Source organism: Trichechus manatus, unplaced genomic scaffold (genome assembly GCF_000243295.1).
Source record: "Trichechus manatus latirostris isolate Lorelei unplaced genomic scaffold, TriManLat1.0 scaffold00077, whole genome shotgun sequence".
NCBI classification, from domain to species: Eukaryota; Metazoa; Chordata; class Mammalia; order Sirenia; family Trichechidae; genus Trichechus; species Trichechus manatus.
Genome location: NW_004444013.1, coordinates 10,155,012 through 10,181,902, shown reverse-complemented (window position 1 = coordinate 10,181,902; position 26,891 = coordinate 10,155,012). Strand labels below are relative to the sequence as shown.

General features: G+C 38.4%; 1 protein-coding gene across 5 annotated transcripts in view; it reads right to left on the bottom strand.

Annotated features, from left to right (window-relative positions):
- The window catches only part of SMURF1 (SMAD specific E3 ubiquitin protein ligase 1), a 132,646-nt gene that overhangs the window by 27,363 nt on the left and 78,392 nt on the right, over nucleotides 1–26,891 (bottom strand). For 4 of the 5 annotated variants that reach the window (XM_023735334.1, XM_004380806.2, XM_023735338.1 and 1 more), the window contains exons 2-5: nucleotides 3,541–3,579; nucleotides 2,113–2,221; nucleotides 807–940; nucleotides 594–659 (exon numbers count right to left, since the gene is read on the bottom strand). In XM_023735334.1, the coding sequence (XP_023591102.1) occupies nucleotides 594–659; nucleotides 807–940; nucleotides 2,113–2,221; nucleotides 3,541–3,579 (348 nt within the window). The remainder of the gene's footprint in view (nucleotides 1–593; nucleotides 660–806; nucleotides 941–2,112; nucleotides 2,222–3,540; nucleotides 3,580–26,891) is intronic. The other variant, XM_023735336.1, reaches the window with a different exon arrangement.

Below are 26,891 nucleotides of genomic sequence, written 5' to 3'. Positions count from 1 at the left end.
TGGTCAACATCTGAGTTACTCTAAAATGCTAATAAAAATGGGGTGGATAATAGGAGCTACTTAACAGATACATCACTTCCAGTGGAATACCTCTAGTTAACACTTTGTAACAACAGCACATATTTTTTATTCTAAATAATGTAATCTTCTGATTCTATAATTCATATGATATGGAATTCTTAAAAAATCATCTTTGCTTTTTACATATATGATGGGCCTACCAGAAGAAACTATTTCCCAACTCTTGTATATGTTGCCACCATTCTCACATTATCTACACTTGATGACACAATGACCAATTGTCTATTAATGTGATGATTCAAATTGCTTTACAATTATAACCCTAACTCTTTTCAGCACCTTAATCATGTTAACTCAACTTTAAATGATGGGATGAAGGGAATTAGATAAAACAATAAAAACCACACCAGATGAAACATTTTAGTACTGAGGAGATGGCCCCCGTGGGTGGGCTTGTCCTTCCAAGTGTGTCATCCTGCTCAGTGTCTGCCTAGGTGTGCTTTCTCAGTGACAAAAAGTCGAATGTCAAGTTCTGTACAAGCATCTCTTTATACAGATGAGAAATTTCTTACCCACTATCTGGCCACGAACTGCATCAGTATCTGAGGGATTTAGTTTGCATAGATCCAAACGCTGGTCTGCAAACAAACAATTCAAAACTTAACCCAGGGAAATGTTAACTACAGAGGAAGGCAGGAATTCTGTATTCAGCATTCAAAAAAGCAAGGATGCCTCCTGAGACGCCTTCAGTTGCATGAGGAGGCAGGAAAGCGTTTGGTTCTTACATCCAGTATCTTTTAATCTGCTAATGGCATTGGACAGCAGTCGCACGCAGCCGAGGAAGCCAGCTCCCTGCTTCTTGTGAATCTTCTTGTGGTTCCACACGCTGATAGTTATAGAATCCGTTTTCCCAACATATCTGAAAAGAACATGCCAACTCATTTTTTATTTCTGAATTACGATATCTTACTGACATTTTATCTAACTGACATTTAGCACAGAGGAATCCTTTTAAAATAATGCTGGCTCTGTACTCCACACATAACAGGCACACAATAAATACAAGTCTCCTAACTTCAGTGGGCTGGGAAGAAGGGCTACAATTGGTTGTGTAAGGAACAAATGCAGATATCCACGTGTAAATAATACTCTCTTAGCAGACAGAGATTTACTACATGTTGATCGTTCCATCAGACAGTGACAGGATTCATAAATTCCCGACAATCAGACTTACTATACTACTTACAAACCCATCCATCCATCCAAAGTACACAAAAGAATGCTAGGACACGGAACCCCCAGTTATTTTCAGTGCAAGTCAACCACAGAGGGTACCTTTAGCACAAGAACTGATAACCCCTTTCCAAGTCACTTCTGGTAGGTCAGTATAATTGAAACTGAATTTTAGAATCCAATGATTAAAAATTATGCCCAAGCACAGTATAATTTGTATTAATCAAAAACAATAATTACTCAGTATTATTTGATCGAAATTTTATAGGAGGGACATGAAAATATAGGTGCATATAAAATAGTGATTTAAAAAAAAATAGTGGTTTTCAAAGGGCAATCCACTTTATGAATGAACATAAGAAATTGTCTGATTGTGGGCTTATATACATTCTATCATGCAAAACTGTATTTTCTCCTGCAGAAAATATATTTGTACTAAAAATAATTTTTAAAAAATCAACAGAAATATGTAGTCAAGATAATGAATTTTCTTAGGTAAAACTCTACAACTGGGTTTAGGATTTCACTGAAAAACCTTAGCATTAGGGAACAGGAACCATGGCCGCCTTTCCTGCTACAGGGCCCAGGAGATCAAAAAGGTTGAGAAATCACAGTTGCAGGAGCAAAATAAAAATTCAAAAAAAGGAAGAAAACATAAAAATCTATGAAAATGTGAAATGCAAGAACTTGCAAGTACACGAATCCTAAAATCAGGCAATACGTATTCATTTAGTCATCCACTTTCATTTAATCAACAAAAAGTCAGTGATACTTTTCCCCCCCCTAAATGCCTCTCTTCAAAGCTAGATGCCTACTTTCCTGCTGCTCCCCAAAAGGCTTACAGAATGTTCAACTCACAGATCATAGTGCTGGTTCCACTTTGGGTCCAAAGTGTTTTTCACAGTGTCAGTTGAGTGGCACTGCCCAGACCCATCAACGACAATCTTTGCAAAAGGGTCGGGAAGTCCTAGAGGAGAGGGGACAGTCACAGCTGGATGAGACCACAGCTCTATCAATGCAACACACAACAGTCTCTTAGGCTAAAGGGAGCTCCAAGCTCATCTCATTTGATGAGAAGGTTACACTTGTACATTTTATTCTCTAGTTTTGATCAGCAAAAATATTACTTCTGTTTAGCTTACTAAAAAAGGCAGTTCGGTATGACATCACCCCTAGTTTTTTTAGATGGTATGGACAGAAAACAAAACTATAAAAGTAGGCTTAAATTCAAATTTCCATTTTTGATAATCACTAAGTGAAGCTAATTAAATAGAGGAAAGGTGGCTGTAATTAATTATATTTTTCTACTTTCTAAGTGTCTTCAGCCAGGTTAAGAAAGGCCTGGAGGTCTACTTCCAAAAATCAGCCAATGAAAACCCTACGGAGCACAGCGGTCCGATCTGCAACCAATCATACAGACGGTGCAGGACTGGGCGGCATTCCAATCTGTTGTGCATGGGGTCACCATGAGTTAGGGGCTGACTTGATGGCAGCTACAACAACAATATTTTCTATGAAAAAAAAAAAATCAAGAAATCTTGCTTACTGATCTTTGCTTTATCTATGGAGGCAAATATTTGCCAAGCCTTAGGCGAGTTCCTCAATACTAGCATATGAATCAGACAGGTTACTAGATCAGAGAGGTGGCAAGGTGGAAGGTTTTGGAGGCATACCTCGGTGTTAGCCAGTGCTCAGAGTTGCCTAGCTACTTGGATAAAGCATTTGAGCCTAATTTTGTTCAGGTATAAAATGCGGCTAACACCACTTCAGCACTGAGCGGCATTCCTGTGAGGACCAGGAAGTGTGTGAAGAACTGAATGGAGCAGGCGCTTGCTTACAAGTAGGTGAATTTCTTAAGTTAAAGGGTGATTCTCTCCTTTAGAAAAGGATTCTCTATTTATTTTTACAATTCTTTTAATTATGGGACATTTAAATATGATTTAACTTACATAATTTGATTAATAATTTTTCTGAAATCCAGTTATTTTGTAGGAAAAAATAAAAGTCCTATCTGGATTTGAGCTGAGGAACACTTTATCCAGCAGAAAGCACACACTGATGGTGGGGAGCAGAGAACTGGGTGTGGGCAGCATGGGGACCAGTGGGACAGTTTTTCTTGTATGATTTATAAGTTCTGTGTCTCTGGGAAATGACCATGGATTTCTAGTCAGTGAGTGCAGGACATTTATGAAAGCACATCCAGTGTTTCTTAAAAAGTTTTAACTTTCAGAAATATGTAAATAGTATTAATATTGGAAGACTGCAAAAAAATGGATGTTTACTTACTGAAGAAGTCTTTCTTTGCAAGATTCTTGGCACACAATACTAAAAAAGAAACAAAAAATACTAGGGTTAGCATTCATGGACAAGACTTCCACCACAGCTAGTCTATACTTGCATGGAGGAAAAAAATTCTAAAATTATCTTTGCCAATGATTTGTCTTTCAAATTTAGTACCACATTAAAAAAAAAATGACAGTTATTGACAAGTAATTAAAAAGTGTTTTCTCCTCAAATTAGCGATCAGCTGTAACAAATACTAAATGTTTTTGTTTAATCTTAAAACCTTACTCTGCACATAAGGACGGATTTAGCAATAACTCTCGCACTGCATGTTGTTGTAAGCTGCCATCGAGTCGGTTCCAACTCGCAGCGATCCTACGTACAACAGAAGGGAATGCTGCCTGGTCCTGTGCCATCCTCACAATCCTTCCGATGTTTGAGCCCATTGTTGCAGCCACTAAACCAGTCCAGCTCGTTGAGGGTCTTCCTTTTCTGTGCTCATGCTCTATTTTACCAAGCATGATGTCCTTCTCCAGGGACTGGTTTCACCTGATAACATGTCCAAAGTACATGAGATGAAGTCTCACCATCCTTGCTTCTAAGGAGCATCTGGCTGTACTTCTTCCAAGACAGATTTGTTCGTTCTTCTGGCAGTCCACAGTATATTCAATATTCTCTGCCAACACTATAATTCGAACGCATCAATTCTTCTTCCACCTTCCTTATTTATTGTCCAGCTTTCGCATGCATATGAGGCAAATGAAAATACCATAGCTTGGGTCAGGCATACCTTAGTCCTCAAACTGACATCTTTGCTTTTTGACACTTTAAAGAGGTCTTTTGCAGATCTGCCCAATGCAATACATCATTTGATTTCTTGACTGCTGCTTCCATCGGGACAGATTATGAATCCAAGTAAAATGAAATTCTTGACAGCTTCAATATTTTCTCTGTTTATCATGATGTTGCTTATTGGTTTCAACAAGCAAGGCTGCATCATCTGGATACTGAAGGTTGTTAATGAGTCTTCCTCTAATCTTGATGCTGTATTCTTCTTCATATAGTCCAGCTTCTTGGATTATTTGCTCAACATATGGATTGAATAAGTATGGTGAAAGGGTACAACTCTGACGCACACCTTTCCTGATTTTAAACCACGCAGTATCCCCTTGTCCTATTCAAACGACTGCCTCTTGATCTATGTACAGGTTCCTCATGAGCACAATTAAGTGTTCTACAATTCCCATTCTTCACAATGTTATCCATAATTTGTTATGATCCACACAGTCAAATGCCTTTGCATAGTCAATAAAACCCAGGTAAACATCCTTCTGGTATTCTCTGCTTTCAGCCAAGATCCATTTGACATCAGTAACAATATCCCTCGTTCCACTGCATAGGACCATATTAAAAACCAATTCAAATGAAGACCTGCAGCACTGACCTTTATAGCTACTGCTAACAATAACAACAAAACCAACAGGAATTATGGGTTTCTGACAGTCTGATAAATTTGCAATTTTATAAACAAATATAAACTTTGGTTATGCTGGGGCATAGAAAGCAAGGGGATAGTGTAGAAAATATGGGGCCACCATCAGGGTTTGTGAAAAACAAATGACAAGATACATGTTAGGAATTCACCAGTGTTGGCATATAGAAAGACTGTAATAAATGCTATTATTATTTTATGAATGAGGTGGTGTCAATTACTCTTAAGGGATTCTGTCACCAGACCTGCTACACAATGAAAGGTAGTCAAAGGAAAGTACATTAAAGTGCTTTCCTCTTCTGCATTGCTTCGTGAATTTTGCTAATTTTTAAGCATGTTTTATTATGAACTGATAAATATATTATTTTACAAAAATATGTCCATATAATATATATTGGTCTGCAAACTTCTCCTTATGAGTGTATTTTTTATGTAGCAGCTTTATTGAGATATCATTCATATACCAAACAATTTACCCATTTAAAGTGTACAATTCAATGGTTTTTAGTATACTCACAAAGTTATGCAACAATCACCACAATCAATTTTAGAACATTTTCATCACTTCCAAAAGAAACCCTGTACTTATTTACGGTCAACCCCCCGCCAACTGTCCCCCTTCCCTGAGTCCTAGACAACCACTAATTTACTTTCTGTCTCTATGTATTTGCCTATTCTGGACATTTCATATAAATGAAATCATATAACATGTGGTCTTATATGACTGGCTTCTTTCACTTAGTATAATGTTTTTAAGGTTCAACCATGTTGTAGCATGAATCAGTACTTCATCCCTTTTTATGACTGAATAATAAATATTCCATTGTATGGATACACCCACATTTTGTTTCTCCATTCATCAGTTGATGGACATTTGGGTTGTTTCCATTTTTTGGCTCTTATGAACGGTGTTATGAACATTTGTGTATAAGATTTAGTGTGGACCTATGTTTTCATTTCTCTTGATATATACTAAACAAATAATTTCTTTCATAAGGATCAGCACAAAGTTGGTTCCTATGAGGTGGAGGTCAAAGATGTCCCAAATGTCCAACTTTTCCAAGCTGCTGTAGTGCACCATCATCTCTAACATCAACTACTCCCTTTCGCCTCAGTACTCTCCCTCCCATCTTTGGGTTCCCTAATTTGCTGCAACATCTCACAGAACTCATGAACTGTATAAAGGAAATGGCTCACACAGTTGCGGAGGCTGGCAAGTCCCAAATTCGTGGGTCAGGCATAGGCTTATCCCTGGCCCTCTGTCTCTGCCCAAAGGCACTCAGCTTTCTCGTTCTGTGGGCCGGCAAGCCCACTGCACTATTTCCTGCAAGTCTCTGCTGCCAATCTCTCCTTCCTTGGTGGTGGTGGGCTCCTCTCTCTGCTCTGGAATTGGCTTTCTTTTAAAGCAAAACTGACAGATCCCCTTGGTGGGTCACAATTATTTACACAGTCCCGCCCAATCGCCTCGGTGAGAGTTACAAGACCATGTCCAGAAAGGCCATACTAGGTAATTCATCACATCACATATACCTAGGAGCAGAACTGCTGGGTCATAAGGGATCTCTATATTTAACACTTGGAGGAACCATCAGACTGTTTTCCAAAGTGGCTGCGGCATTTTACATTCCCACCAGCAGTGTATAAGGGTTCAAATTTTTCCACATACTCACCAATACCTGTTATTGTCTATTTTTATTTTACCCATCCTAGTAGGTATGAAGTGGTGTCCAGCTGTGGTTGTAATTTGCATTTCCCTGATGGCTAATGTTGTTGAGCATCTTTTCATGAGCTTACTGGCCATTGGTGTATCTTCTTTGGAGAAATGTCTGTTTGGATCCTTTGCCTATTTTTTAATTTAGTTACCTTTTTATTATTGAGTTGTAAGAGTTCTTTATTTAGTTTAGATACAAGTCTCTTATCAGATATATATGATTTGCAAATATTTTCTCCCATTCTGTGCGCTGTCTTTTATTTTCTTGATGGGGGTCTACTGAAGCACAAAAAGTTTTAAATTTTTATGAAGTCAAATTTACCTATTTTTTATTTGGTTGCTTGTTACTTTGGTGTCATATCTGAGAAGACTTTGCCTGACCCAACATCCTAAAGATGTACTCCTGTAATTTCCTGTAAGAGTTTCATAGTTTTTGCTCGTATTTACATCTAGGGTCTTCTTTTAATTAATTTTTCTGCATGGTGCGAAAACGGGGTCCAAATTTACTCTTTTGCAGTAGCCAGTTGTACCATCTGTATTAGCACCATTCATTGAAAAGACTATTCCCTTTCCCCCATTGAATTTTAAGTTGGCATTCTTGTCAAAAACAGTTCAATGTGAGAGTTTATTTCTGGACTACCCATTCTATTCCACTGATATATGTGTCCATCCTCATGACAGAACCACACTATCTTGATGACTATAGCTTTGTAGTAAGTTTTGAAATCGAGAAATGTGAGTCCTCCTACTTTGTTCTTCTTTTTCAAGATTATTTTTGCTATTCTGGGTCCACTGAATTTCCATATGAATTTTAGGATTAGCCTGCCAATTGCTGCAAAAATAACAGCTAGGATTTTGATAGAGATTACATTAAATCTGTAGATCAATTTAAGAGGAACTGCCATCTCAACAATATTAAATATTCCAATTCATAAATCTTTTCATGTCTTTATGTCTTCTCTAACTTCTCCAGTAACGTTTCATAGTATAAGTTTTGTACTTCTTGGTTAAATTTATTCCTAAGTATTTTATTCTTTTTGATACTGTTATAAATGGAATTGTTTTCATTTCATTTTCAAATTGTTCATTTCTAGAGTATAGAAACAATTGATTTTTACATATTTATCTTGTATCCTGTAGAAATCGTCTCTTAGCTCTATTACTTTTTACGTGGATTCCTTTGTTGTTGCTGTTGTCAGGTGCCATCAAATCGGTTCCAACTCATAGTGACCCTACGTACAACAGAACGAAACACTGCCCAGTCCTGTGTCATCCTCACAATCATTGTTACGCTTGAGCCCATTGTTGCAGCCACTGTGTCATCTCAATGAAGGTCTTTCTCCTTTTCGCTGACCCTCTACTCTACCAAGCATGATGTCCTTCTCCAAGGATTGATCTCTCCTAATAACAAGCCGAAAGTATTGAACAATTCTACGGGGAAAATACTAAATGACACAGGAAGCATCAAAACAAGATGGAAGAAATACACAGAGTCACTGTATCAAAAAGAATTGGTCAACATTCAACCATTTCAAGAGGTAGCATATGATCAAGAACTGATAGTACTGAAGGAGAGGTCTAAGCTGCACTGAAAGCACCACAAGAAAACAAGACTCCAGGAACTGATGGAATACCAATTGAGATGTTTCAACAAATGGATATAGGGCTGGGAGCGCTCACTCGTCTATGCCAAGAAATCTGGAAGATAGCTACCTGGCCAACCTACTGGGAAAGATCCATATTTGCACCCATTCCAAAGAAAGGTGATCCAACCAAAAGTGGAAATTATCGAACAATGTCACACACAAGTAAAATTTTGCTGAAGATCATTCAAAAGCGGTGGCAGCAGTATATCAGGAGGGAACTGCCAGAAATTCAGGCCGAATTCAGAAAAGTATGTGGAATGAGGGATATTATTGCTGATGTCAGATGGATCTTGGCTGAAAGCACAGAATACCAGCAAGATGTTTACATGTGTTTTATTGACGAAAAAGGCATTTGACTGTGTGGATAACATTGTGAAAAATGGGAATTCCAGAATACTTAATTGTGCTCATGAGGAAACTGTACTCAGACCAATGGGCAGTCGTTCAAACAGTACAAGGGGATGCGGCATGGTTTAAAGTCAGGAAAGGTGTGCATCAGGGTTTTATCCTTTCACCATACTTATTCAATCTGTATGCTGAGCAAATAATCCAAGAAGCTAGACTATATGAAGAAGAACGCGGCATCAGGATTAGAGGAAGATTCACTATCAACCTGCAACATGCAGATGACACAACCTTGCTTGCCTAAAGTGAAGACGACTTGAAGCACTTACTGATGAAGATCAAAGACCACAGCCTTGAGTGTGGACTACGCCTCAACATAAAGAAAACAAAAATCCTCACAACTGGACCAATAAGCAACATTATAAGAAATGGAGAAAACATTAAAATTATCAAGGATTTCATTTTACTTGGATCCACAATCAACGCCCACAGAAGCAGAAGTCAAGAAATCAAAGGACACATTGCATTGGGCAAATCTGGGGCAAAAGACCTCTTTAAAGTGTCAAAAAAGCAAAGATGTCACTTTAAGGACTGAGGTGCACCCGACCCAAGCCATGGTGTTTTCAATCACCTCATTTGCGTGTGTAAGACAGACAATGAATAAGGAAGACCGAAGAAGAATCGATGTCTTTGAATTATGGTGTTGGCGAAGAATACTGAATATACCATAGACTGCCAGAAGAACAAACAAATCTGTCTTGGAAGAAGTACAGCCAGAATGCTCACTGGAAGCAAGGATGGCGAGACTTCGTCTCATGTACATTGGATTCCTTTACATTTGCTATATATAAGATCATGACATCTACAAATATAGTTTACTTCTTCCTTTCCAATCTGGGTGCCTTTCATTTCTTTTTCTTGCCTAACTGCCTAGTACCTCCAGTACAATGCTGAAGAGAAGCGGTGGACATTTTGTCTTGTTCATGATCTTAGAGAGAAAACATTCAGTCTTTCAACCATTGATGATACTCTCTGTAGGTTTTTCATAGGTACCTTTTATCAGATTAAAGAAGTTTCCTCCAACTGTAGTTTGTTGAGTGTTTTTATCACGATAGGTGTTGGATTTTGTCAAATGTTTTTTCTGCATCTATTGAGATGATCATTGGATATGGCATATTATATTACTTGATCTTTAGCTGTTAAACCAACCTTGTATTCCTGGAATAAATTATGCTTGTTCATGGTGTATAATCCTTTTTATATGTCACTGGATTCTATTTGCTAGTATTTTGTAGAGGAATTTTGTGTCTATATTCATAAAGGATATTGGTATGTTTTCTTTTCTTGTGATGTCTTTGTCTGGTTTTGGTATCAGGGTAATACTGGCTTCATAGAATAAGTTGGGAAGTATTCTCTCCTGTTCTAATTTTTTGTTTGTTTTGTTTTTTGGAAAAATTTGTGAAAAAATAGGATAAATTCTTCTTTAAATATTTGGAAGAATTCGCCAGTGAAGCCAGCTACTCTTAGACTTCTCCTGTGGGGTGTTTTAAATTACTAATTTAATCTCTTTACTTATCTTAGGTCTATTCAGATTTTCTATTCCTTCTTGAGTCAGTGTTGGTAGTTTATGTCTTTTTAGAAATTTATCTATTTCATCTAAGTTACCAGTGTGTTGGCATACAGTTGTTTATAGTATTCCCTGATAATCCTTTTTATTTCTGTCAAGGTAGTAGTAACGTTTCTTCCTCAGTGTAATCTTTATACCTTTCCTTTCCAATAAAAAGTATATATAAATCTGTTACTGTTGTACGCCATTAAGTTGATTCCAATTCATAGCAACCCCATATGGCAGAGTAGAACTGCCCCATAGGTTTACTAGGCTGCAGTCTTTATGGAAGCATATTGCTAGGTCTTTCCTCCTGCAGAGCTGCTGGTGGGTTCGAACCACCGACCTTTCATTTAGCACCAAAGTGCTTAACCACTGCACCACTAGGGCTCCTATCTATAAATCTACCTCAGTCTTTTTTTTTTTTTTTGCTATATTATTAATTTATTACAGCTCCTGCTGCTATTTTATTTCTTGTTTCTCTAATTACAAAAGTAATACATACTTGTAAAAAATAAAAATAAGGAAATGTGTAAATAGAAAATGCACGCATGTCCCTAAACCTCATCATTACTTAGTCCAGCATTTTCCTGGCTCATCTCACATGCTTATTTTTCCTGTTGAAATCATTTTCCCAATGAATCATTTTGGGCAAATTCATAATTTTTGAGAATTCATTTCCTTACAATATTAAATATTCCCATTCTTGAATGTAGTATATTTCTCCATTTATTAAGTTCTTCTTTAACATCCTTAACTGAAGTTTTAAAGTATTTCATACAGGTTTTATACATTTTTATTGAGTTTACTCCTAAGTATTTTGTTGTTACTATTGTGAATGGAATCTTTCCTTTCATTACATTTTCTAATTATTTGGACATAGGAAACCTACTGATTTCCTTACATTAATTTTAAATCAACCACCTTTGTGAACTCTCCATAAATAGGCTTGTGATTCTTCGTTTCCTTCAACTTCCCTTTTCTTTCTCAAAGCTTTGAATGTCTTAATGGCTTCTTCATCTCAAACTAAAAAGTGTCCAAAACCAAAGTCATGATCTTCCCACTCTGCCTAAAAACCTGGTCCTCTTCCAGGATTCATTACTTCAGAGAACACCACCAACACCCCTCAACTGCATAAGCCAGACACCTAACCCAGGTGTTTTTTACCTCTCAACCTCTCTCAAAGTTGTTGAGACATTGAGAAGAAATGATAGGATCTGGTGACACATTTACGTATCAGATAAAAGGAAAAGGGAGAAATACACGCTAACAGCCCACGTTTCTAGCTTTGGAGAAGAGAAAAATAGTGGGAGTGTTGACACGGATTAGGAAATGTCTGAAGTTGGTATAATAAAGTACTAAATTTGTGTTGTATCTTATCCCAGGAGTGGGTGAAACCACAAATAGTATTTTTGTGACACTATGCTTTTGTCTAGGAGCCCTGTGGTCCAAGCTCCTACATCTCTCATCTCAGCTATCACAAAGTGATATTTGCAAAACCTAAATCTCATCTTGCCTCTTTCTTTCTTAAAATTCTACAACGGCTTCCCACTGCAAAACTCCAGACCTTCTACGCTCTTAACCCCTACGTACCTCACCTCTCCAGCCTCAAAGATTATCCACCATTCCTGAGCCTTAGTTTTCTGAGTACTGGTGCTGGATTGCTCCTAACTGGACTAATTCTGGTCAGATACCTCAAACAGATTTATCTTTGTTCATATTTACAAGGCTAGCGATGTTTTTGTTTAGGGCTCATTCCAGTGGAATTTGGTTACATCGTAAAATGGAGGTCTCAGTGGTGGTACCACAAAAAAAAATTTCCCTTGATTGTGTGCACAAATCATTTAAGGTGATGCTAAATCTAGTTTAGTTAATGGCATATCATCTTTCTTACTAAGATAATTTTGTGACCTTAAGATAGAATTCTCTTGTCCACTCTAGGAGCTAGAATAATAAAAGGTCATTGATTGCTCAGCATAAAATCCTGCTCTATCTGGATCTGTCACTCGTTTTTACACAAATAAGTATTAGGCACAAATTATGAGTGAGGCTCAACAATGAACAAAACAACGAACAAAAGAGATATTGTCCTCCCCTTCATGAAGCAGACAGTATGCTGAATGCCAGTATAGGAAAATATCATAGGTATTACTCTGACGAAAACTAAGTTCATTTTTCAGTGTAGACTACTGCATGGTTGCTTCAAAACCAACTCTAAAGTGCCCCTAGATCTTGGACAAATGATGTCTTTTACATACCATAATTTCCTAATCACGTACTACTGCTTCCTAACATTGCGGCTATGGTAAAAACAAATTACATAACGTTCACTAAGCATCTGAAAATAAATAGAAAGAAAGTGCTTTGTTAACATGAGGTACATTCTTCACCAGGTCCCTGACAAAAGCATAACCAAAAACCAAACCTGTTGCTATCAAGTCGATTCTTTAGGACAGAGTAGAACTGCCACATCTTTCTGCCACTGAGCGGCTGGTGGGTTTGAACCACCAACCTTTTGGTTAGCAGCCAAGCGCTTAACCACTGAGCCACAGGGCTCCTAGACAAAAGCATAGCGTCACAAAAATAATTTGTGGTTTCGCCCACTCCTGGGATAAGCTACAACACAAATTTAGTACTTTGTTATATCAACTTCAGACATTTCCTAATCTGTGTCAACACTCCCACTATTTTTCTCTTCTCCAAAGCTAGAAACGTGGGCTGTTAGCGTGTATTTCTCCTTTTCCTTTTATCTGATACGTAAATGTGTCACCAGATCCTATCATTTCTTTCTTCTCAATGTCTCTCGAATTTGTCCTTCCCGACTTTTGCACACCGACCCTCCTGTTCTTGGCTTCACCTTCTCACCACTTAATCTAAGAACAACAGCGCTCTCCCTGAGTTAAGCATCCCCAATCCTTGTATGTATGTAGGCACCAGATTAATATTTTGAAATGCCATTTTCGTGTTCTTAGTCTCAAAAAAGAAGAAGCTGTGGTGACCAACAGTTAAGAGCTCAGCTGCTAACCAAAAAGTTAGTGGTTCAATCCGACCTAGTGGCTCGTGGAAGAAAGACCTAGCAATCTGCTTCTGTCAAGATTATAGCCTAGAAAACCCTATGGGGCAGTTCTACTCTGTCACATGGGGTCACTATGAGTCGGAATCAACTCGACAGCACCCAACAACAACAACAAATCTCAAAATACTACGATGGCTATAGGATTTGACTGCCAATCTAAATTTCTGCCTGTGTTTTAAGGTTTTCCATGTCCTACTATAGGATTTCTATGAGTCGAATCGACTTGACGGCAACGGGTTTGGTTTTGGTTTTTAGTATCAGTTTTATTTCCCACCACTTCTCAAAATATGGTTGGGTTCATTAACCCTTCTACACATTTATTCCTGCTACTCACCCCATTTGACAATCCCTTTCCCTTCACTGTGTTCCATTTTCAAGGTCCAGCAAGACCCACTTTCTCAGTGAAGCCTTCTCCCTCAGCCAGTGTCCCCTCAATGTCACTCTTTGGTAACATTTTTTACTGGTGCCAAAACGAGAAAAAGAAGGACAACGTAGTAGGGCTTTTGTAAAATGGAATTCATAATTTTAAACAACTGTCCTTTGTTCTGAGGTTATGCCTTTCCTACTTTTTTCGTGTGAAAAGATTCTTTAATGAAGTGAGGCGATAAAAGATGGTGATAGTTTTAACAGTGACTTGGCAAAATAGAAAGTTGGCCATTTTATGTTGGTACTCACATTTAAACCAATGGTTTAACAGATCTAGGAATCACTAGTCTAGCCATCAGCCTTGTATTCCCTCTTTTTAATCCTATTGAGCATAAGAATCATGTAGTTTAGTACTCAATTACTTTTAAAACAGGTGGCTTTGTCACCAGTAGCTAAGTCAAGCTACTGTGAAGGGAGAAACCCTGTCTTCCACCTCTTTAGACATGGGCTTCATGTGGCTCTGGCTAGGTAACAAGCACATAATACAGACCTTGTGATGAGCAAGAAACAAACAATAAGCCAAAGAGAATAATACTGATAAAACGTAGAGAGAGAAAATATCATTTCAATAATTTAGAACATCTAAGTAAAATGTTCATTTATTAGAAAATATAATTTACCACCTAGGATAGCTGCCAACATATAGTATTCACTTAATGTGGACTAACTGTCTACATCATCTCACTTATAAGTCTAAAACGCATGTTTGTATCTACCTTGGAGAGATGGATCTTTTAAGCTATACAAAGGGATGAAAATGGAGTCCCTGCTCTAGGCCATGAATAAGGTTCTTCGGTCAGTGTGTCCACTACCACACCATTTTCTAGGCCACTGTACCAGAGTCACTCATCTGTCAATTCTGATACATGTTTAGAAAATCCTGAGATTTTCATTACAAGAAAAAAAATCACATTTCAGTTACATCAACAGATTCAAAATGCCAAAATCCTTAATCCATACAATAGAACTGAACTATACTCCTTGACTCCATTCTATTATTTACTTTCTGAAATAACTTTTCCAATCCTTCTAATAAGTTCACACACACATGTTTTTACTATTAAAATGTCATTAGATGATAAAATCATGTCTTTCTTTGCAGGGAAAACCGTCTAAGTTAAAACACATTTTAGCAACTATCAACTGTACTTATCAGCTTTGCGGATGGGGGTGAATCTCTGAGAAACTGACAATCCTGAGGCAGGTTTTCAAAGTACCTCCTTGCTTTAAATATCTACGTCATACCTTCATTTTCTATGTATGTATTGAACTAAAAAACAAACAACAAAATCACGTGAATTATCTGAAATCAATCACTTGACTTGACATCATCTGAAGTATGACAGAGTTCAGACCATACCCCCAAAACACTAACCACCTGCTAGAATGCCAACATGGCAAAGACTCTTCTGAACCATTATATTCCTAGCATCCAGCACAGTGCCCAGCATACATTAAATACTCAATAAATGTTCGCTGAAATAAATGAATAATTGCTTAATTGAATGGATAAAGGAGCTAGTTTTGCAAGCGCCTCCACTGTGATGGGTCTCACTCCTGCCCCACACTCCACAGGAGCCCAGACCCTGGCCACTCTGCACGTGGCCACCCGACAGATCTTGTTCTTCAGAACATGACAGTGCTATTTCTTAAGGCAGTTAAGTGCTTGACTACTAGCCAAAAAGGCTGGCAGTTCAAACCCCCTCAAAGGCACCTGGGAAGACAAGCCTGGTGATCTGCTTCTAAAGGTCACAGCTTTGGAAACCCTATGGAGCAGTTCTACTCTGCACACAGGCGGTCACCATGAGTCAATTTGACAGCAACCAACAACAAGAAAAAATTTTGGCTTGCAGTTTCAAATGAGATGTAATATTACAAAGGGAGAGAAATAAAATACATGTCAAAAAAGAAGTAATAAAGTCCAGAGGGCATTTGGACCTTTGTAATGAACAAAGCCCTCATTAATGAGCAAAGTCATTTTGACATCTTAAGGGATAATTTCTAAGGCTCTGTTAGGCCATTACAGTCCGAGCAAATCTATAACTGAGGTAGGTAATTTTTCAATTTAAACTTTAATATGTGGCTCTTCCTAACACCTTGAATCTATCAGGTAGAGTCTGCGCTGTCCGAGGTACGAAGATCCCTTCCTGGTGAAGAAAGAAGGAAGGCCTCTTCTTTCTTCTACAGGAAGCAATTTCCAAAGCTACGGCTCTGTTTTATTTGATTTCTTCCCAAGTATTACAGACTAGACATCTTTGCTTTGGAAACTAAGAAAAGTCTCTCATGTAAAGTCTCTCTTTACAGAACAATTTCTATCTACACATCATGTTTCTGTCTTAAGTAAACCAGATGGAACGCTTTCAGCCATGTCAGATTAGCACAAGGGCATCAAGAGTCAGGGTGATTTTTACAGGTGGAAAGATCTTTCCCTGCCTTTGAAAACAGGAAAATTCAGGTTTTCATCAGAGAACGTTTTATGTCTAAATACTTAAAGTTATAAACCAAAAGCAATTAGTTCCTAGATCAGTAAATTATTTAATGCTGTCTCCCTAAGCACACTTACTTTATTTTCCATTTCAAATATCCCTTATTTAAATGCCATTGTTTGTTAACTCCAGTGACAGTGCTTACTAACTCCAACACTGCAGCCCCCAAAGTCTAGTTGCTCATCTCCAGAGAAGCTCATGGTGATCTTACAACCAGGAACGAACGAGCAGTTTGGAACGTAAGCTTCCAAAACTCCCCTGGAAAGCAGTCTGTCTCCCACGTAACCATCAGACCAATACATCCACCAAAAACACCTGATGGAGCCTATCAACGGAACCACAATGGATGGTTTGGAAACCTGGTCTTGGTTTTGTGAATTTTTTTAAAAACAGAATCTAATTCACTTAAAAAAAGAAAAACAAAAACTAAACCTGTTGTTGTGGAGTCGATTCCAGCTCATGGCAACTTCATGTGTTACAGAGTAGAACTGCTCCATAGGGTCTTCTTGGCTGTAATCTTTATAGAAGCAGATCACCAGGGCTTTCTTCTGCAGCACCTCTGGGTGGGTTCAAACCACCAACCTTTAGTTTATCAGTCAAGTTTATGCAAAGGGTTTACGCCACCCAGAGATCTTAATTCACTTTAATAAAACTAATAGCAGCTAAACTTTACAGAATGCTTACAATGGCACTTGACTAATTATCTGACATGCATGATTGAGCCCACTCAAGGCCACAAGCCCATGAAACAGTTACTGTTTTTACATTAATTTTACTGATAAGAAAACTGAGGCTTAAAAGATTAAATAACTGACCAACCAAAGTCACAATTAGTAAAAGCTGCTGCCTCTTCAAGGTGAGTCCATTTATCCATTTAACAAACATTTACTGATCCCAGACCATGCACCAGGCACTGTTCTAAGCTCAGACGATACCAGGATGAATGAAAAACACACCATGCTTGTCCTCACGGTACCCCATGCCCAAGGGTCTGAATTTTAAGCAAAGTAAACTAAGGCCATCCTTTCTATAACTGCTTAAAATAGACTTCTCAACCCTAGACTACCTTCCTAAGGTTATACAGCATAAAGCTAAACCTTGTCAAAGGAGCCCTGGTGGCACAAAGGTTAAACGCTTGGCTGCTAATGGAAAGGTTAGTAGTTCGAAACCAGCCAGTGGCTCCGCAGGAGAAAGACCCGGTGACCTGCTCCTATAAAGATTACAGCCCTATGGGGCAGTTCTACTCTGTCACATGGGGTCGCAATGAGTCGAAATAACTCAACAGCACTTAACAACAACACACTTGTCAGGAGGAAATAAACTTTAAAACCCAAAAAAGCATGTTATTGGGTAAATTGGATTTAATTGTCACCTTAGTAAGAAAACAAAATTAGCTTCACTAACAGGAGACAATCCAGGGTCAGTGGGGAGAAGAACCCACATAAATCCAAACACATTCTCACCAGACTGTCGTTTGAAGAGCTATAAATATTGAAGGAATCTGTTCTTTTGATGAAGTCATTTTAAACAAGGTGATAACTGCTGAAGTTAAAAGGAATTTTGAGGAATTTAACAGCAAGAAGGGACGAATGCTAGAATTACACAAAATGGTGTACAACCTGAAAATCAGACCAGGCCTAAAGCAAATAGGCAAGGAATAAAAGTAATAATTCATAAATAAGAACAAGAGAAAGCACTGACAGTATCTTCCCTCTTTCAGCTACTATGCTGCCAAATGAGACATTATTAATTTGATGTGTGGGAATGCCAAAAGAAAATCCAAAGGCAAGTACAAAGTTACATAAGGTAATACATTTTTAAATCCCACACAATGGTAATGAAAAATCATTAACATAACAATCATCTAGAACAAAATCCCTTATAGCTTCTTTCCTATTTCTCATTTTACAGTGCTACGTTCTACAGCACTGAATATTTAGTGGTATTATTTTTTACTGATTTTATCATACAATCTTTTATAATTATTTTGTTACTCGTCATTCACATCACCATATAACTCCAACTCAAGACTCGTAATTTAAAAAAAGTAATCCAAAGAAAGTTGCTGTTGTTGTTGTTGTTAGGGGTCATTCAGTTGGGTCTGACTCAGAGCGACTCTGTGCACAACAGAACGAAACACTGCCCGGTCCTACGCCATCCTCACAATCGTTGCTATGTTTGAGTCCACTATTGCAGCCACTGTGTCAGTCCATCTCATTGAGGGTCTTCCTCTTTTTTGCTGACTCTCTACCAAGCATGAAATCCTTCTCCACGGACTGGGTCCCTCCTAAAATCAACTTAATTGTGCAAAAACTACACTTTTAGTTTAGAAAAGGAATTTTACTTTAGAAAACAGTATCTAAGGTGCAATAAAGGGAAAATTATTTCCAAAAGGAGAAGAGTTTATCAACGTAAGCACTTTTCTCATCTCCTGAGTCGAAGTGATGTGTATATTTAGAATAGACAGAAGCCAGTCCGAGAGCTCTTAGTAAGGCTTTACATAAAGATAGGATTGTGTCAGTGGTACTCCAGGTTTCTCATTTCATACACTTGGTGTTTCTTGTACTAGAGTAGCTTGGACTTTACTCAGGAGGGAAAAAAGCTCATTAATTTGAAATATATACATCACAGCTTAAAAATTATTTCAGTTAGTGTTTTTATGTAGATCATGTATGCATACGATATAAAAGAGTATCCACTGTAAAGGAAGTCTTCCTTCTACCCTGACTGCTTGTCAACCAGTTTGCCTCTGGAGAAGTAACTCTTATTACCACAGTATTACTAGTTTCTCTTGTATTCTTTCAGAGATTTTTTTGTGTCCCCTCCTTCTCTTCCTGCTCCCCTCACTTCTGTCGTGCTGGCTCCTGCCACTCCCTTTGGTTCAGTAATTCACAAGAATGATTCATAGAACTCAGGAAAGTGCTATACTTATGATTACAGTTTTATTATAGGAAAAAGGATACAAATGAAGAGACATGTAGGGCGAGGTCTGAGAGGGTTCCTAATGTGGAACTTCCATGTCCCAAAAAGGGACGCTCAACCCTCCTGCGCACATCAGTGTCTTTCACCAGCTGGGAAACCCATGGAGCTTCCCTGTCCAGAGCCTTTACTGGGGGCTCATTATGCAGGCAGGATTGATTGAATTATGCCCCCTTCTACTGAGGTCAGCTGATATCATGAGGTAGTCTTTCTGGCCTGGCCAGCACCCACCCAAGAGTCACCTCATTATCATAGGTTAGGTGTGGTCTGGAGGCCTCAAAGATACTTCAGTCGGGAATTTCCAAGGTTTTAGAGGTTATCTCTCAGGAACCAAGAACAAAAACCAAATTCTTTGGGGAAAGTTAATATAAATCCCACAAAGACCCTCCAGCTCTATCTTCTGCCATGAAATATCCTGAAGCTGTACATTCATGCGGCGGGGCCTCTGTCATCCTGGGTCCCTTCTTATCCCCTATCCCCAACCAAGCCCATGGTGGACATGTAGTGATGGCAAGGAGTAAAGCTCTGTCATGTGACTCTGTTTCTACCACACTAGCCTCTCCTGATTGATATAGCCCATTTCTTCCTAACAGCGTGAGGAACACTTGTCCAATGTGAAATGAACACTTTGAATGAATCCAGTTCAGATTATCTGATCGTTTGTTAAAGAACAAAAGAAAATCTAATAAAAAAGTTTTATTTTTAATAAACAGATGCCAGAGAAACACATTTTACCCCAGTGTGTTACTACTCCAATGTAGCTTATATGTGTGTGTGTATATTTAAAATGAATATACCCATATTTGTGTAAATTTAAAAGGAATGTATACCAACTGAAAAACAGAAAGGAGAAATGAACGCTTTATTTTTTAATGAACCTTGATTCTTTAACATTGTTTTTGTTGTTAGGTGCTGTCTTAGGCATCTAGTGCTGCTATAACAGAAATACCACAAGTGGACAGCTTTAACAAAGAGAAATTTATTCTCTCACAGTCTAGTAGGCTAGAAGTCCAGATTCAGGGCATCAGTTCCAGGGGAAGGCTTTCTCTCTCTGTTGGCTCTGGAGGAAGGTCCTTGTGATGTATCAGTCTTCCCTCGGTCTAGGAGCATCTCAGCGCAGGAACCTCAGGTCCAAAGGATGCACTCTGCTCCTGGCACTGCTTTCTTGGTGGTATGAGGTCCCCAATTCTCTGCTTGTGTCCCTTTCCTCTTATCTCTTGTAAGATAAAAGGTGGTGCAGGCCACACCCTAGGGAAACTCCTTTTACATTGGATCAGGGATGGGACCTTAGTAAGGGTGTTATACAATCCCACCCTAATCCTCTTTAACATAAAATTACAATCACAAAATGGAAGACAACCACACAATACTGGGAATCATGGCCGAGCCAAACTGATACATACATTCTGGGGGGGGACATAATTCAATCCATGACAGGTGTCGTTGAGTCGTTTCCGACTCATAGGTACCCTACGTACAACAGAATGAAATAATGCCTGGTCCTGTGCCATCCTCATGATCATTGCTATGCTTGAGGCCATTGTTACCAGCCACTGTGTCAGTCCATCTCATTGAGGGTCCTCTTCTTTTTCGCTAACCCTCTACTTGACCAAGCATGATGTCCTTCTCCAGCGACTGGTCCTTCCTGATAACATGTCCAAAGTAAGTGAGACGAAGTCTCATCATCCTTGCTTCTAAGGAGCACCCTGGCTGTAATTCTTCCAAGTCAGATTTGTTCATTCTTCTGGCAGTCCATGGTATATTAAATATTATTTGTCAACACCATCAATCAAAGGCATCAATTCTTCTTTGGTCTTCCTTATTAACTGTTCGGTTTTCACATGCACATGAAGCAATTGAAAATACCACGGCTTGAGTCAGGTACACCAAAGAAAGTAGAAAGAAGGAATTCATAAAAATGATAGCACAAATTAATGAAAAAGAAAACAGGAGTCATAAAGAAAATAAACTTCTGATAACATGCTACAACATGGATTGGCCTTGAAAACGTTATGCTGAGTAAAATAAGTCAGACTCAAATGGGCAAATATTGTATGATCCCATTTATATGAAATATTTAGAAGAGGCAAATCCATAGAAATCAAAGTTTATTAGTGGTTACCTGGGGTGGATGGGCAGGGGAATGGGGAGTTACTGCTTAAGAGGTACTGAGTTTCTGTCAAGAGTGATAAAAAAAATTTTGGAAATGGATAGTGATGATGGTTGCACATGATGAATGTAAGATCAATGACACTGAATTTACACATAAAAATGGCTGCAATGGCAAATGTTTTGTTATACGTATATATATTTCACCACAATAATTTAAAAATGAGAGAGCTGATCAATCAATGAAAAGCCAGTTCTTTTCAAAGACAATATTTTTTTAAAGAAAAACCTTTGTGAGTAAGCTCAAGAAAAAAGAAAGAAGGCACAAATAACGCACAAAAAGGTAAAAGGAGGGGATAAAACCACAAGTAAAAAAAGAAATTTTAAATATCATACTAGTACACGACAGATACAACTTTAAATCAATGGCTAAAATGGAAATTTTTCTAGGAACATATAAATTACCAAAATTGACCCAAGTAAAACTCTGACCAATAACTATACATAAAATTGAAATAGTAATTAAAAGTATACCCACAAAAACAAGGCACCAAGCCCAGATAGTTTTACAGAAGAATTCTACCAAGATTTCAAGGTACAGGTAATTTCCACCTTATAAAAACTATTCCAGAACATGGAAAAATAAAGGAAGCCACCCCAACTGAGTTTATGAGGCTGACATTAAGTAAAAGCACCCCAAATTAACTTAGGACTCCCTAAGTGATGGTGATTATGCTAAGGTCTGAGGCTAAAACTCCATTTTAAATCAAAAGAAACTTCTAGATCAAGAATGCAGCCTGTCAATTCTGTAACTCTCCACTGTACCCTGAGAAAATTACTTGATAAGTCAATTTTGGAGAACAATGTGATTTTGTTTGCTTAAAGGTTTTTGCTTGCTTACACCCTGCTCAGGGAACTGGGTCCAAAACAATTCTCAGAAGAGAAGCTTACTCAAGATAAACCTTAGAATTATGAGTCAGAATCTACTTGACGGCAACGGGTCCCTGCAGTCACATAAGGAAGAGCTCATGATTATTTCATGGCCAGATGTATCCAATTTAATGATTACTTCCCAACTTTTTTTAAAAAAAAGTTTTAGAAACACATGTAATCTCCTACCAATCAGATGTACCCTCACCCAATTTTGTAACTATTACCTAAATGTCAACCAACCACTGAATTTTTACTAAAGGTCCTTGTATTTTCTTATAATAACTCTCTGAACTGTCTCCTCCTTGGACCACTTAGTTCAGAATCCTCTGGACCTTGTGATTCCCAATTTGCAAACTGCTTTGCCTCTTAATAAAAGCTCTTTTAATTTCAACCAGACTCTGCCATTTTGCTCTATGACATTTTTTGGTGTCAGAAGTGGGGTCTGAAGGAGAGCTGCTGGGGCAACCCCCGGAGAGGCTCAGGAACGCCAGCCCTGGTACCAGCAGAAGCCTCTTGGCTGGCTGCTTTCCCAGAGCTCCACAGGAATCGCCTCAGGTAAGCCCCCTCTCAGATCTGAACTTCACCCTCTTCGCGCAGAGTTCTCCAAGCTTTATTGAGGGTTACTTTCTCCTTCATTTTTGTCCAAATTTGTTTTCTCTTTAATTTGTCCTAGGATTGGTGCACGATTTTCTCTAGATGGAGGTTATTCTACTCCTCGAAGCCTCTGCAGCTACGGAGGTAATTCTACTTTCAAAGGGCTCTGGGTCACTATAAGCCACAAAATTTGGGCATGGGTTGACCAGTAAAAGCCATTAGGGTGGTCCCCAGTGCTCATAATGAGCATTAAAGACTCCCATGACAGCATAAGGTGGTCACATGACAGACCAGGGCACTAGGCTGCCTGCTACCCCCAAGCAAACTCTCACACAACAAACGTACACACTGGTCGAAGCAAAACACTGTCCAAATCCCACAGTGTTCCTCTCTAGGTTTTTGTGACTCAGAGAAAACCAAAAGCAGTGCTCTGAGTGGTTTTTTTGCCTCTGAGGCAATTGAGAACAGTGCTCCACTTTTATTTTTAGTGCACATTTGGCTTTTCTTTCTTCAATGGGTAATTTTAAATCTAAAAATGGGGAGTTCCCCTGGGGAACACCTGCCCAATATATGAGCAAACATTATGGCCCTGCTACTTGCTGTTTTTTGAATACCTGGTATAATCTTACCAAAGATAGTTTAGAACACATGTGGCCAGTTTGGAGATCTTTTGATTTGTCTAGGTTAACCTTTTCGCACAGCAAATTAGAAGTCTTCTCAAGTTAAACTCAATGGGATGTATGTTTTAATTGGTATTTTCAAGCTACCAAAAAGAAATCAAGAGAGCAAGATTGCTTCACTACAAGATACTGTCTCTAAAGTAACTAAACAGAATAAGGAATTATTGTGTCAAAATTCCATGGCAACTTCTAATACTTTGGTGCCATCTACTGTTTCATCTGCTCCACCAAAGACTCCAATTTCTCTCTATCCCTCACTCTTTTCTTCCTCCTCTACTACCACATTATCTGAACTCCCCTTCTATCCTGATAACCTTCACGCAAGTTACCTCAAATTTAAGACATCCAGGAGAACCCAATGAACCCCCATTAGTGCCCTTTTCTCCCTGGTCTAAAGCAGTGCTTCATGCAATTATAAAAGAATTCCCTAATCCTCGTGAAGACCCACAAAAAATCACTAGAGAATTTATAATATTAATTGAGATTTACAAGCCTGGATTGCCAGATTTATATCAATCGATAAATATGCTAGTCAGGCTGGGAGAAGCCCAATTATGGATGGAAAAGGCAAACTGGAAAAATCCTGAACGATCTCTAACAGTTGATTCTACATTAACTGGAGCAACACTGCTAAAACAAACTACAGCAGTTGCCAGATTACTTTTAGATGTTATACCAAAAGCTTTCCCTTGAAAAATTGATTGCGTAAAAGCACACAGTTGCAAACAAGAAAAAGATGAATCTGTATATAATTACAGAGAGCATTTGGCTAGCATTTTTGCTGAACATTCAGGATTAAACTCCATGGAAGACGGTCCTGGGATTGCTTTCAATTCTACATTTTTAAAAGGTTTACACCCAGAATTATCTGAACAAGTTAAGCACTAAAGACTGGATTGGGAAACTGCACCGCTTCCCAAATTGATGGACACAGCCCACAAACTAGCGCAAATTCAGGAGCAAAACAAACAGGCCAAACAAAATGAATTAATGATATTGTAACTGCAACAGCTGCAACACAATCAGCAGAGAAAAGCTTTTAAACCAGGACCTTCTAGGATCGTGACTAACACCCCTCAAATCTGCAACTATTGCAAAAAGCACAATCATTAGAAAAAGGATTGTTTCAAACTAAAAAACAAACAGGGGGCTTTCCCATATGGGGAGCCTCAATCTACATCTGAATGAAGGGGCTCCAGGAAACACAAAGAGACATTCCCTATGGTGGCTTTAAATCCTCAAGGAGAAACTATCATGACTGTTAATGAAGAACCTCGCAAATTTCTAATTGACACAGGAATCACTTTATCTGCTATTAACGCCACTTGTTTACAAAAGCCTCTGCCCCGGAGTACAGAAACCTCTAAAGTAGTGCAATTTACTAACCAAATACAGACTTGGTATCACTATCAGCCAGTACTTATTTCTCTTGGATTTACTGATGATCCGTACCCTTTTCTCATTAGGCTAGACACTTTTGTAAATATGTTGGGAAGAGTTTTTTTTATCTAAATGGAAATGTCAGATTAGATTTAATGAAAAGGGAGAAATTATACTAGATTTACCCTAATCTATGCAGTTAGAAACAGAAATAGAAAGGATGCTGCTTGTTACATGCAAGCTCTCACTCTGCCACTTCAAACTCACAATGAAGCTGATCTGCCTCCTGTGGAAAATTCTTCTCCAGCCCCTGAAACTTTATGGGCTACCACATCTACTGATGTTGAGTGTTTTGTTTGCTAAGCCTATTAAAATTCAAGTTGATTTATCTAAACAATTGCCAAAGATCCCCCAATACCCTTTGAAATGAGAAGCTAAGGCAGGGTTAGCACCAATAATTCAAGGCTTTCTTTCCAAGAGCTTTTTATCCCTTGCACTAGCCCTTGCAACATGCCTGTCCTCCAAGTTAGAAAGCAAAAAAATAGAGGCTGGAGATTTACCCAAGATTTATGGACAATTATATAATTATCTCTAAATTCTCAGTAGTCCCTAATCCTCATTTATTACTTTCTAATGTCCCTCCAGAAGCCACTTACTTTACAGTTATATATCTTTGCAGAGCATTTTTTAGCATCCCTGTACACTATGACAGTCAATATTTGTTTGCTTTCACATTGGAAAAATCAACAATTTACTTGGACTGTGATGCCTCAGGGCTCTACTGAGTCTCCCACTTATTTTTGCCTCAGATTTTTTGTGCTGACTTGCAATCGTTACAATTTAAAAATAATTCCACATTATTACAATATATGGGTGACTTGTTAGTGTGTTCCTCTTCCCAGGAGGCTTGTATAAAAGATAGACTCCTTTTACTTAAACATTTGGCCTCTGGAGGTCAAAGTATCCAAAGACAAATTATAACTGGCCCAGCCTATGGTTAAATATTTACGTCATTTAATATCAGCCCAGCAAACTTCTATTGATCCTAAGAGAAAGCATGATATTCTATCTTATCCAATTCCAAAAACAAAGAAACAACTCTGAGATTTTTGGGGTAATGTGGCTATTGCCAAACTTGGGTCCCAAATTTCTCTTTGTTAGTGCAACCATTCTACAAGTATTTAAAATTCGCAGAACCAGGCTCTTTCCAGCTTACCCCTGAGGACTGCCAAAGCTGTAGAAAATTTAAAGGAAACTTTAACATCAGCTCCAGCTTTAGGATTTCCTAATTACTAATTAGATTTTTCTTTATTTGTCCATGAACTAGATGGAAATGCATTAGGGTTACTTGCTCAAAAACACGGTGGACAACATTGGCCTGCAGGATATTACATTCTGCAGCTCAACCAAATGGCCAGGGGTTACCTTCCTTGCCTTTGCACTGTAGTTGCCAATGCAAAATTTGCAGAATCCACTGCTGATATACAGTGCTTGGAATTTTTTAAAGATGTTTATGTACCACATGCTGTGTCTACTGTACTTAATTCTACCTTTACCCAACAGTTGTCTACAAGCAGACTTACTTTTCATGAGATTATTCTTTTGTCAGCAGTCAATGTAAGACTTCATATTGTAACCCGTTTAAATCCAGCCACACTCCTTCCTATTATTTAAGATGAGGAATATCTTGTTCACGATTGTTTTGGCCTGACAGAACAGTTAAAGGTACCCAGGAAGAACTGAAAAGAAATTCCCTTTAACAATCCTGATTTAGTCCTATTTGCAGATAGATCTCATCCTGATGGCCACTACCAAGAAAAGTATGCAGAAACCACCACCACTGAAGTACTAGAAAGCAAGCTACTTCCTAAAGCCACTTCAGCCCAACAAG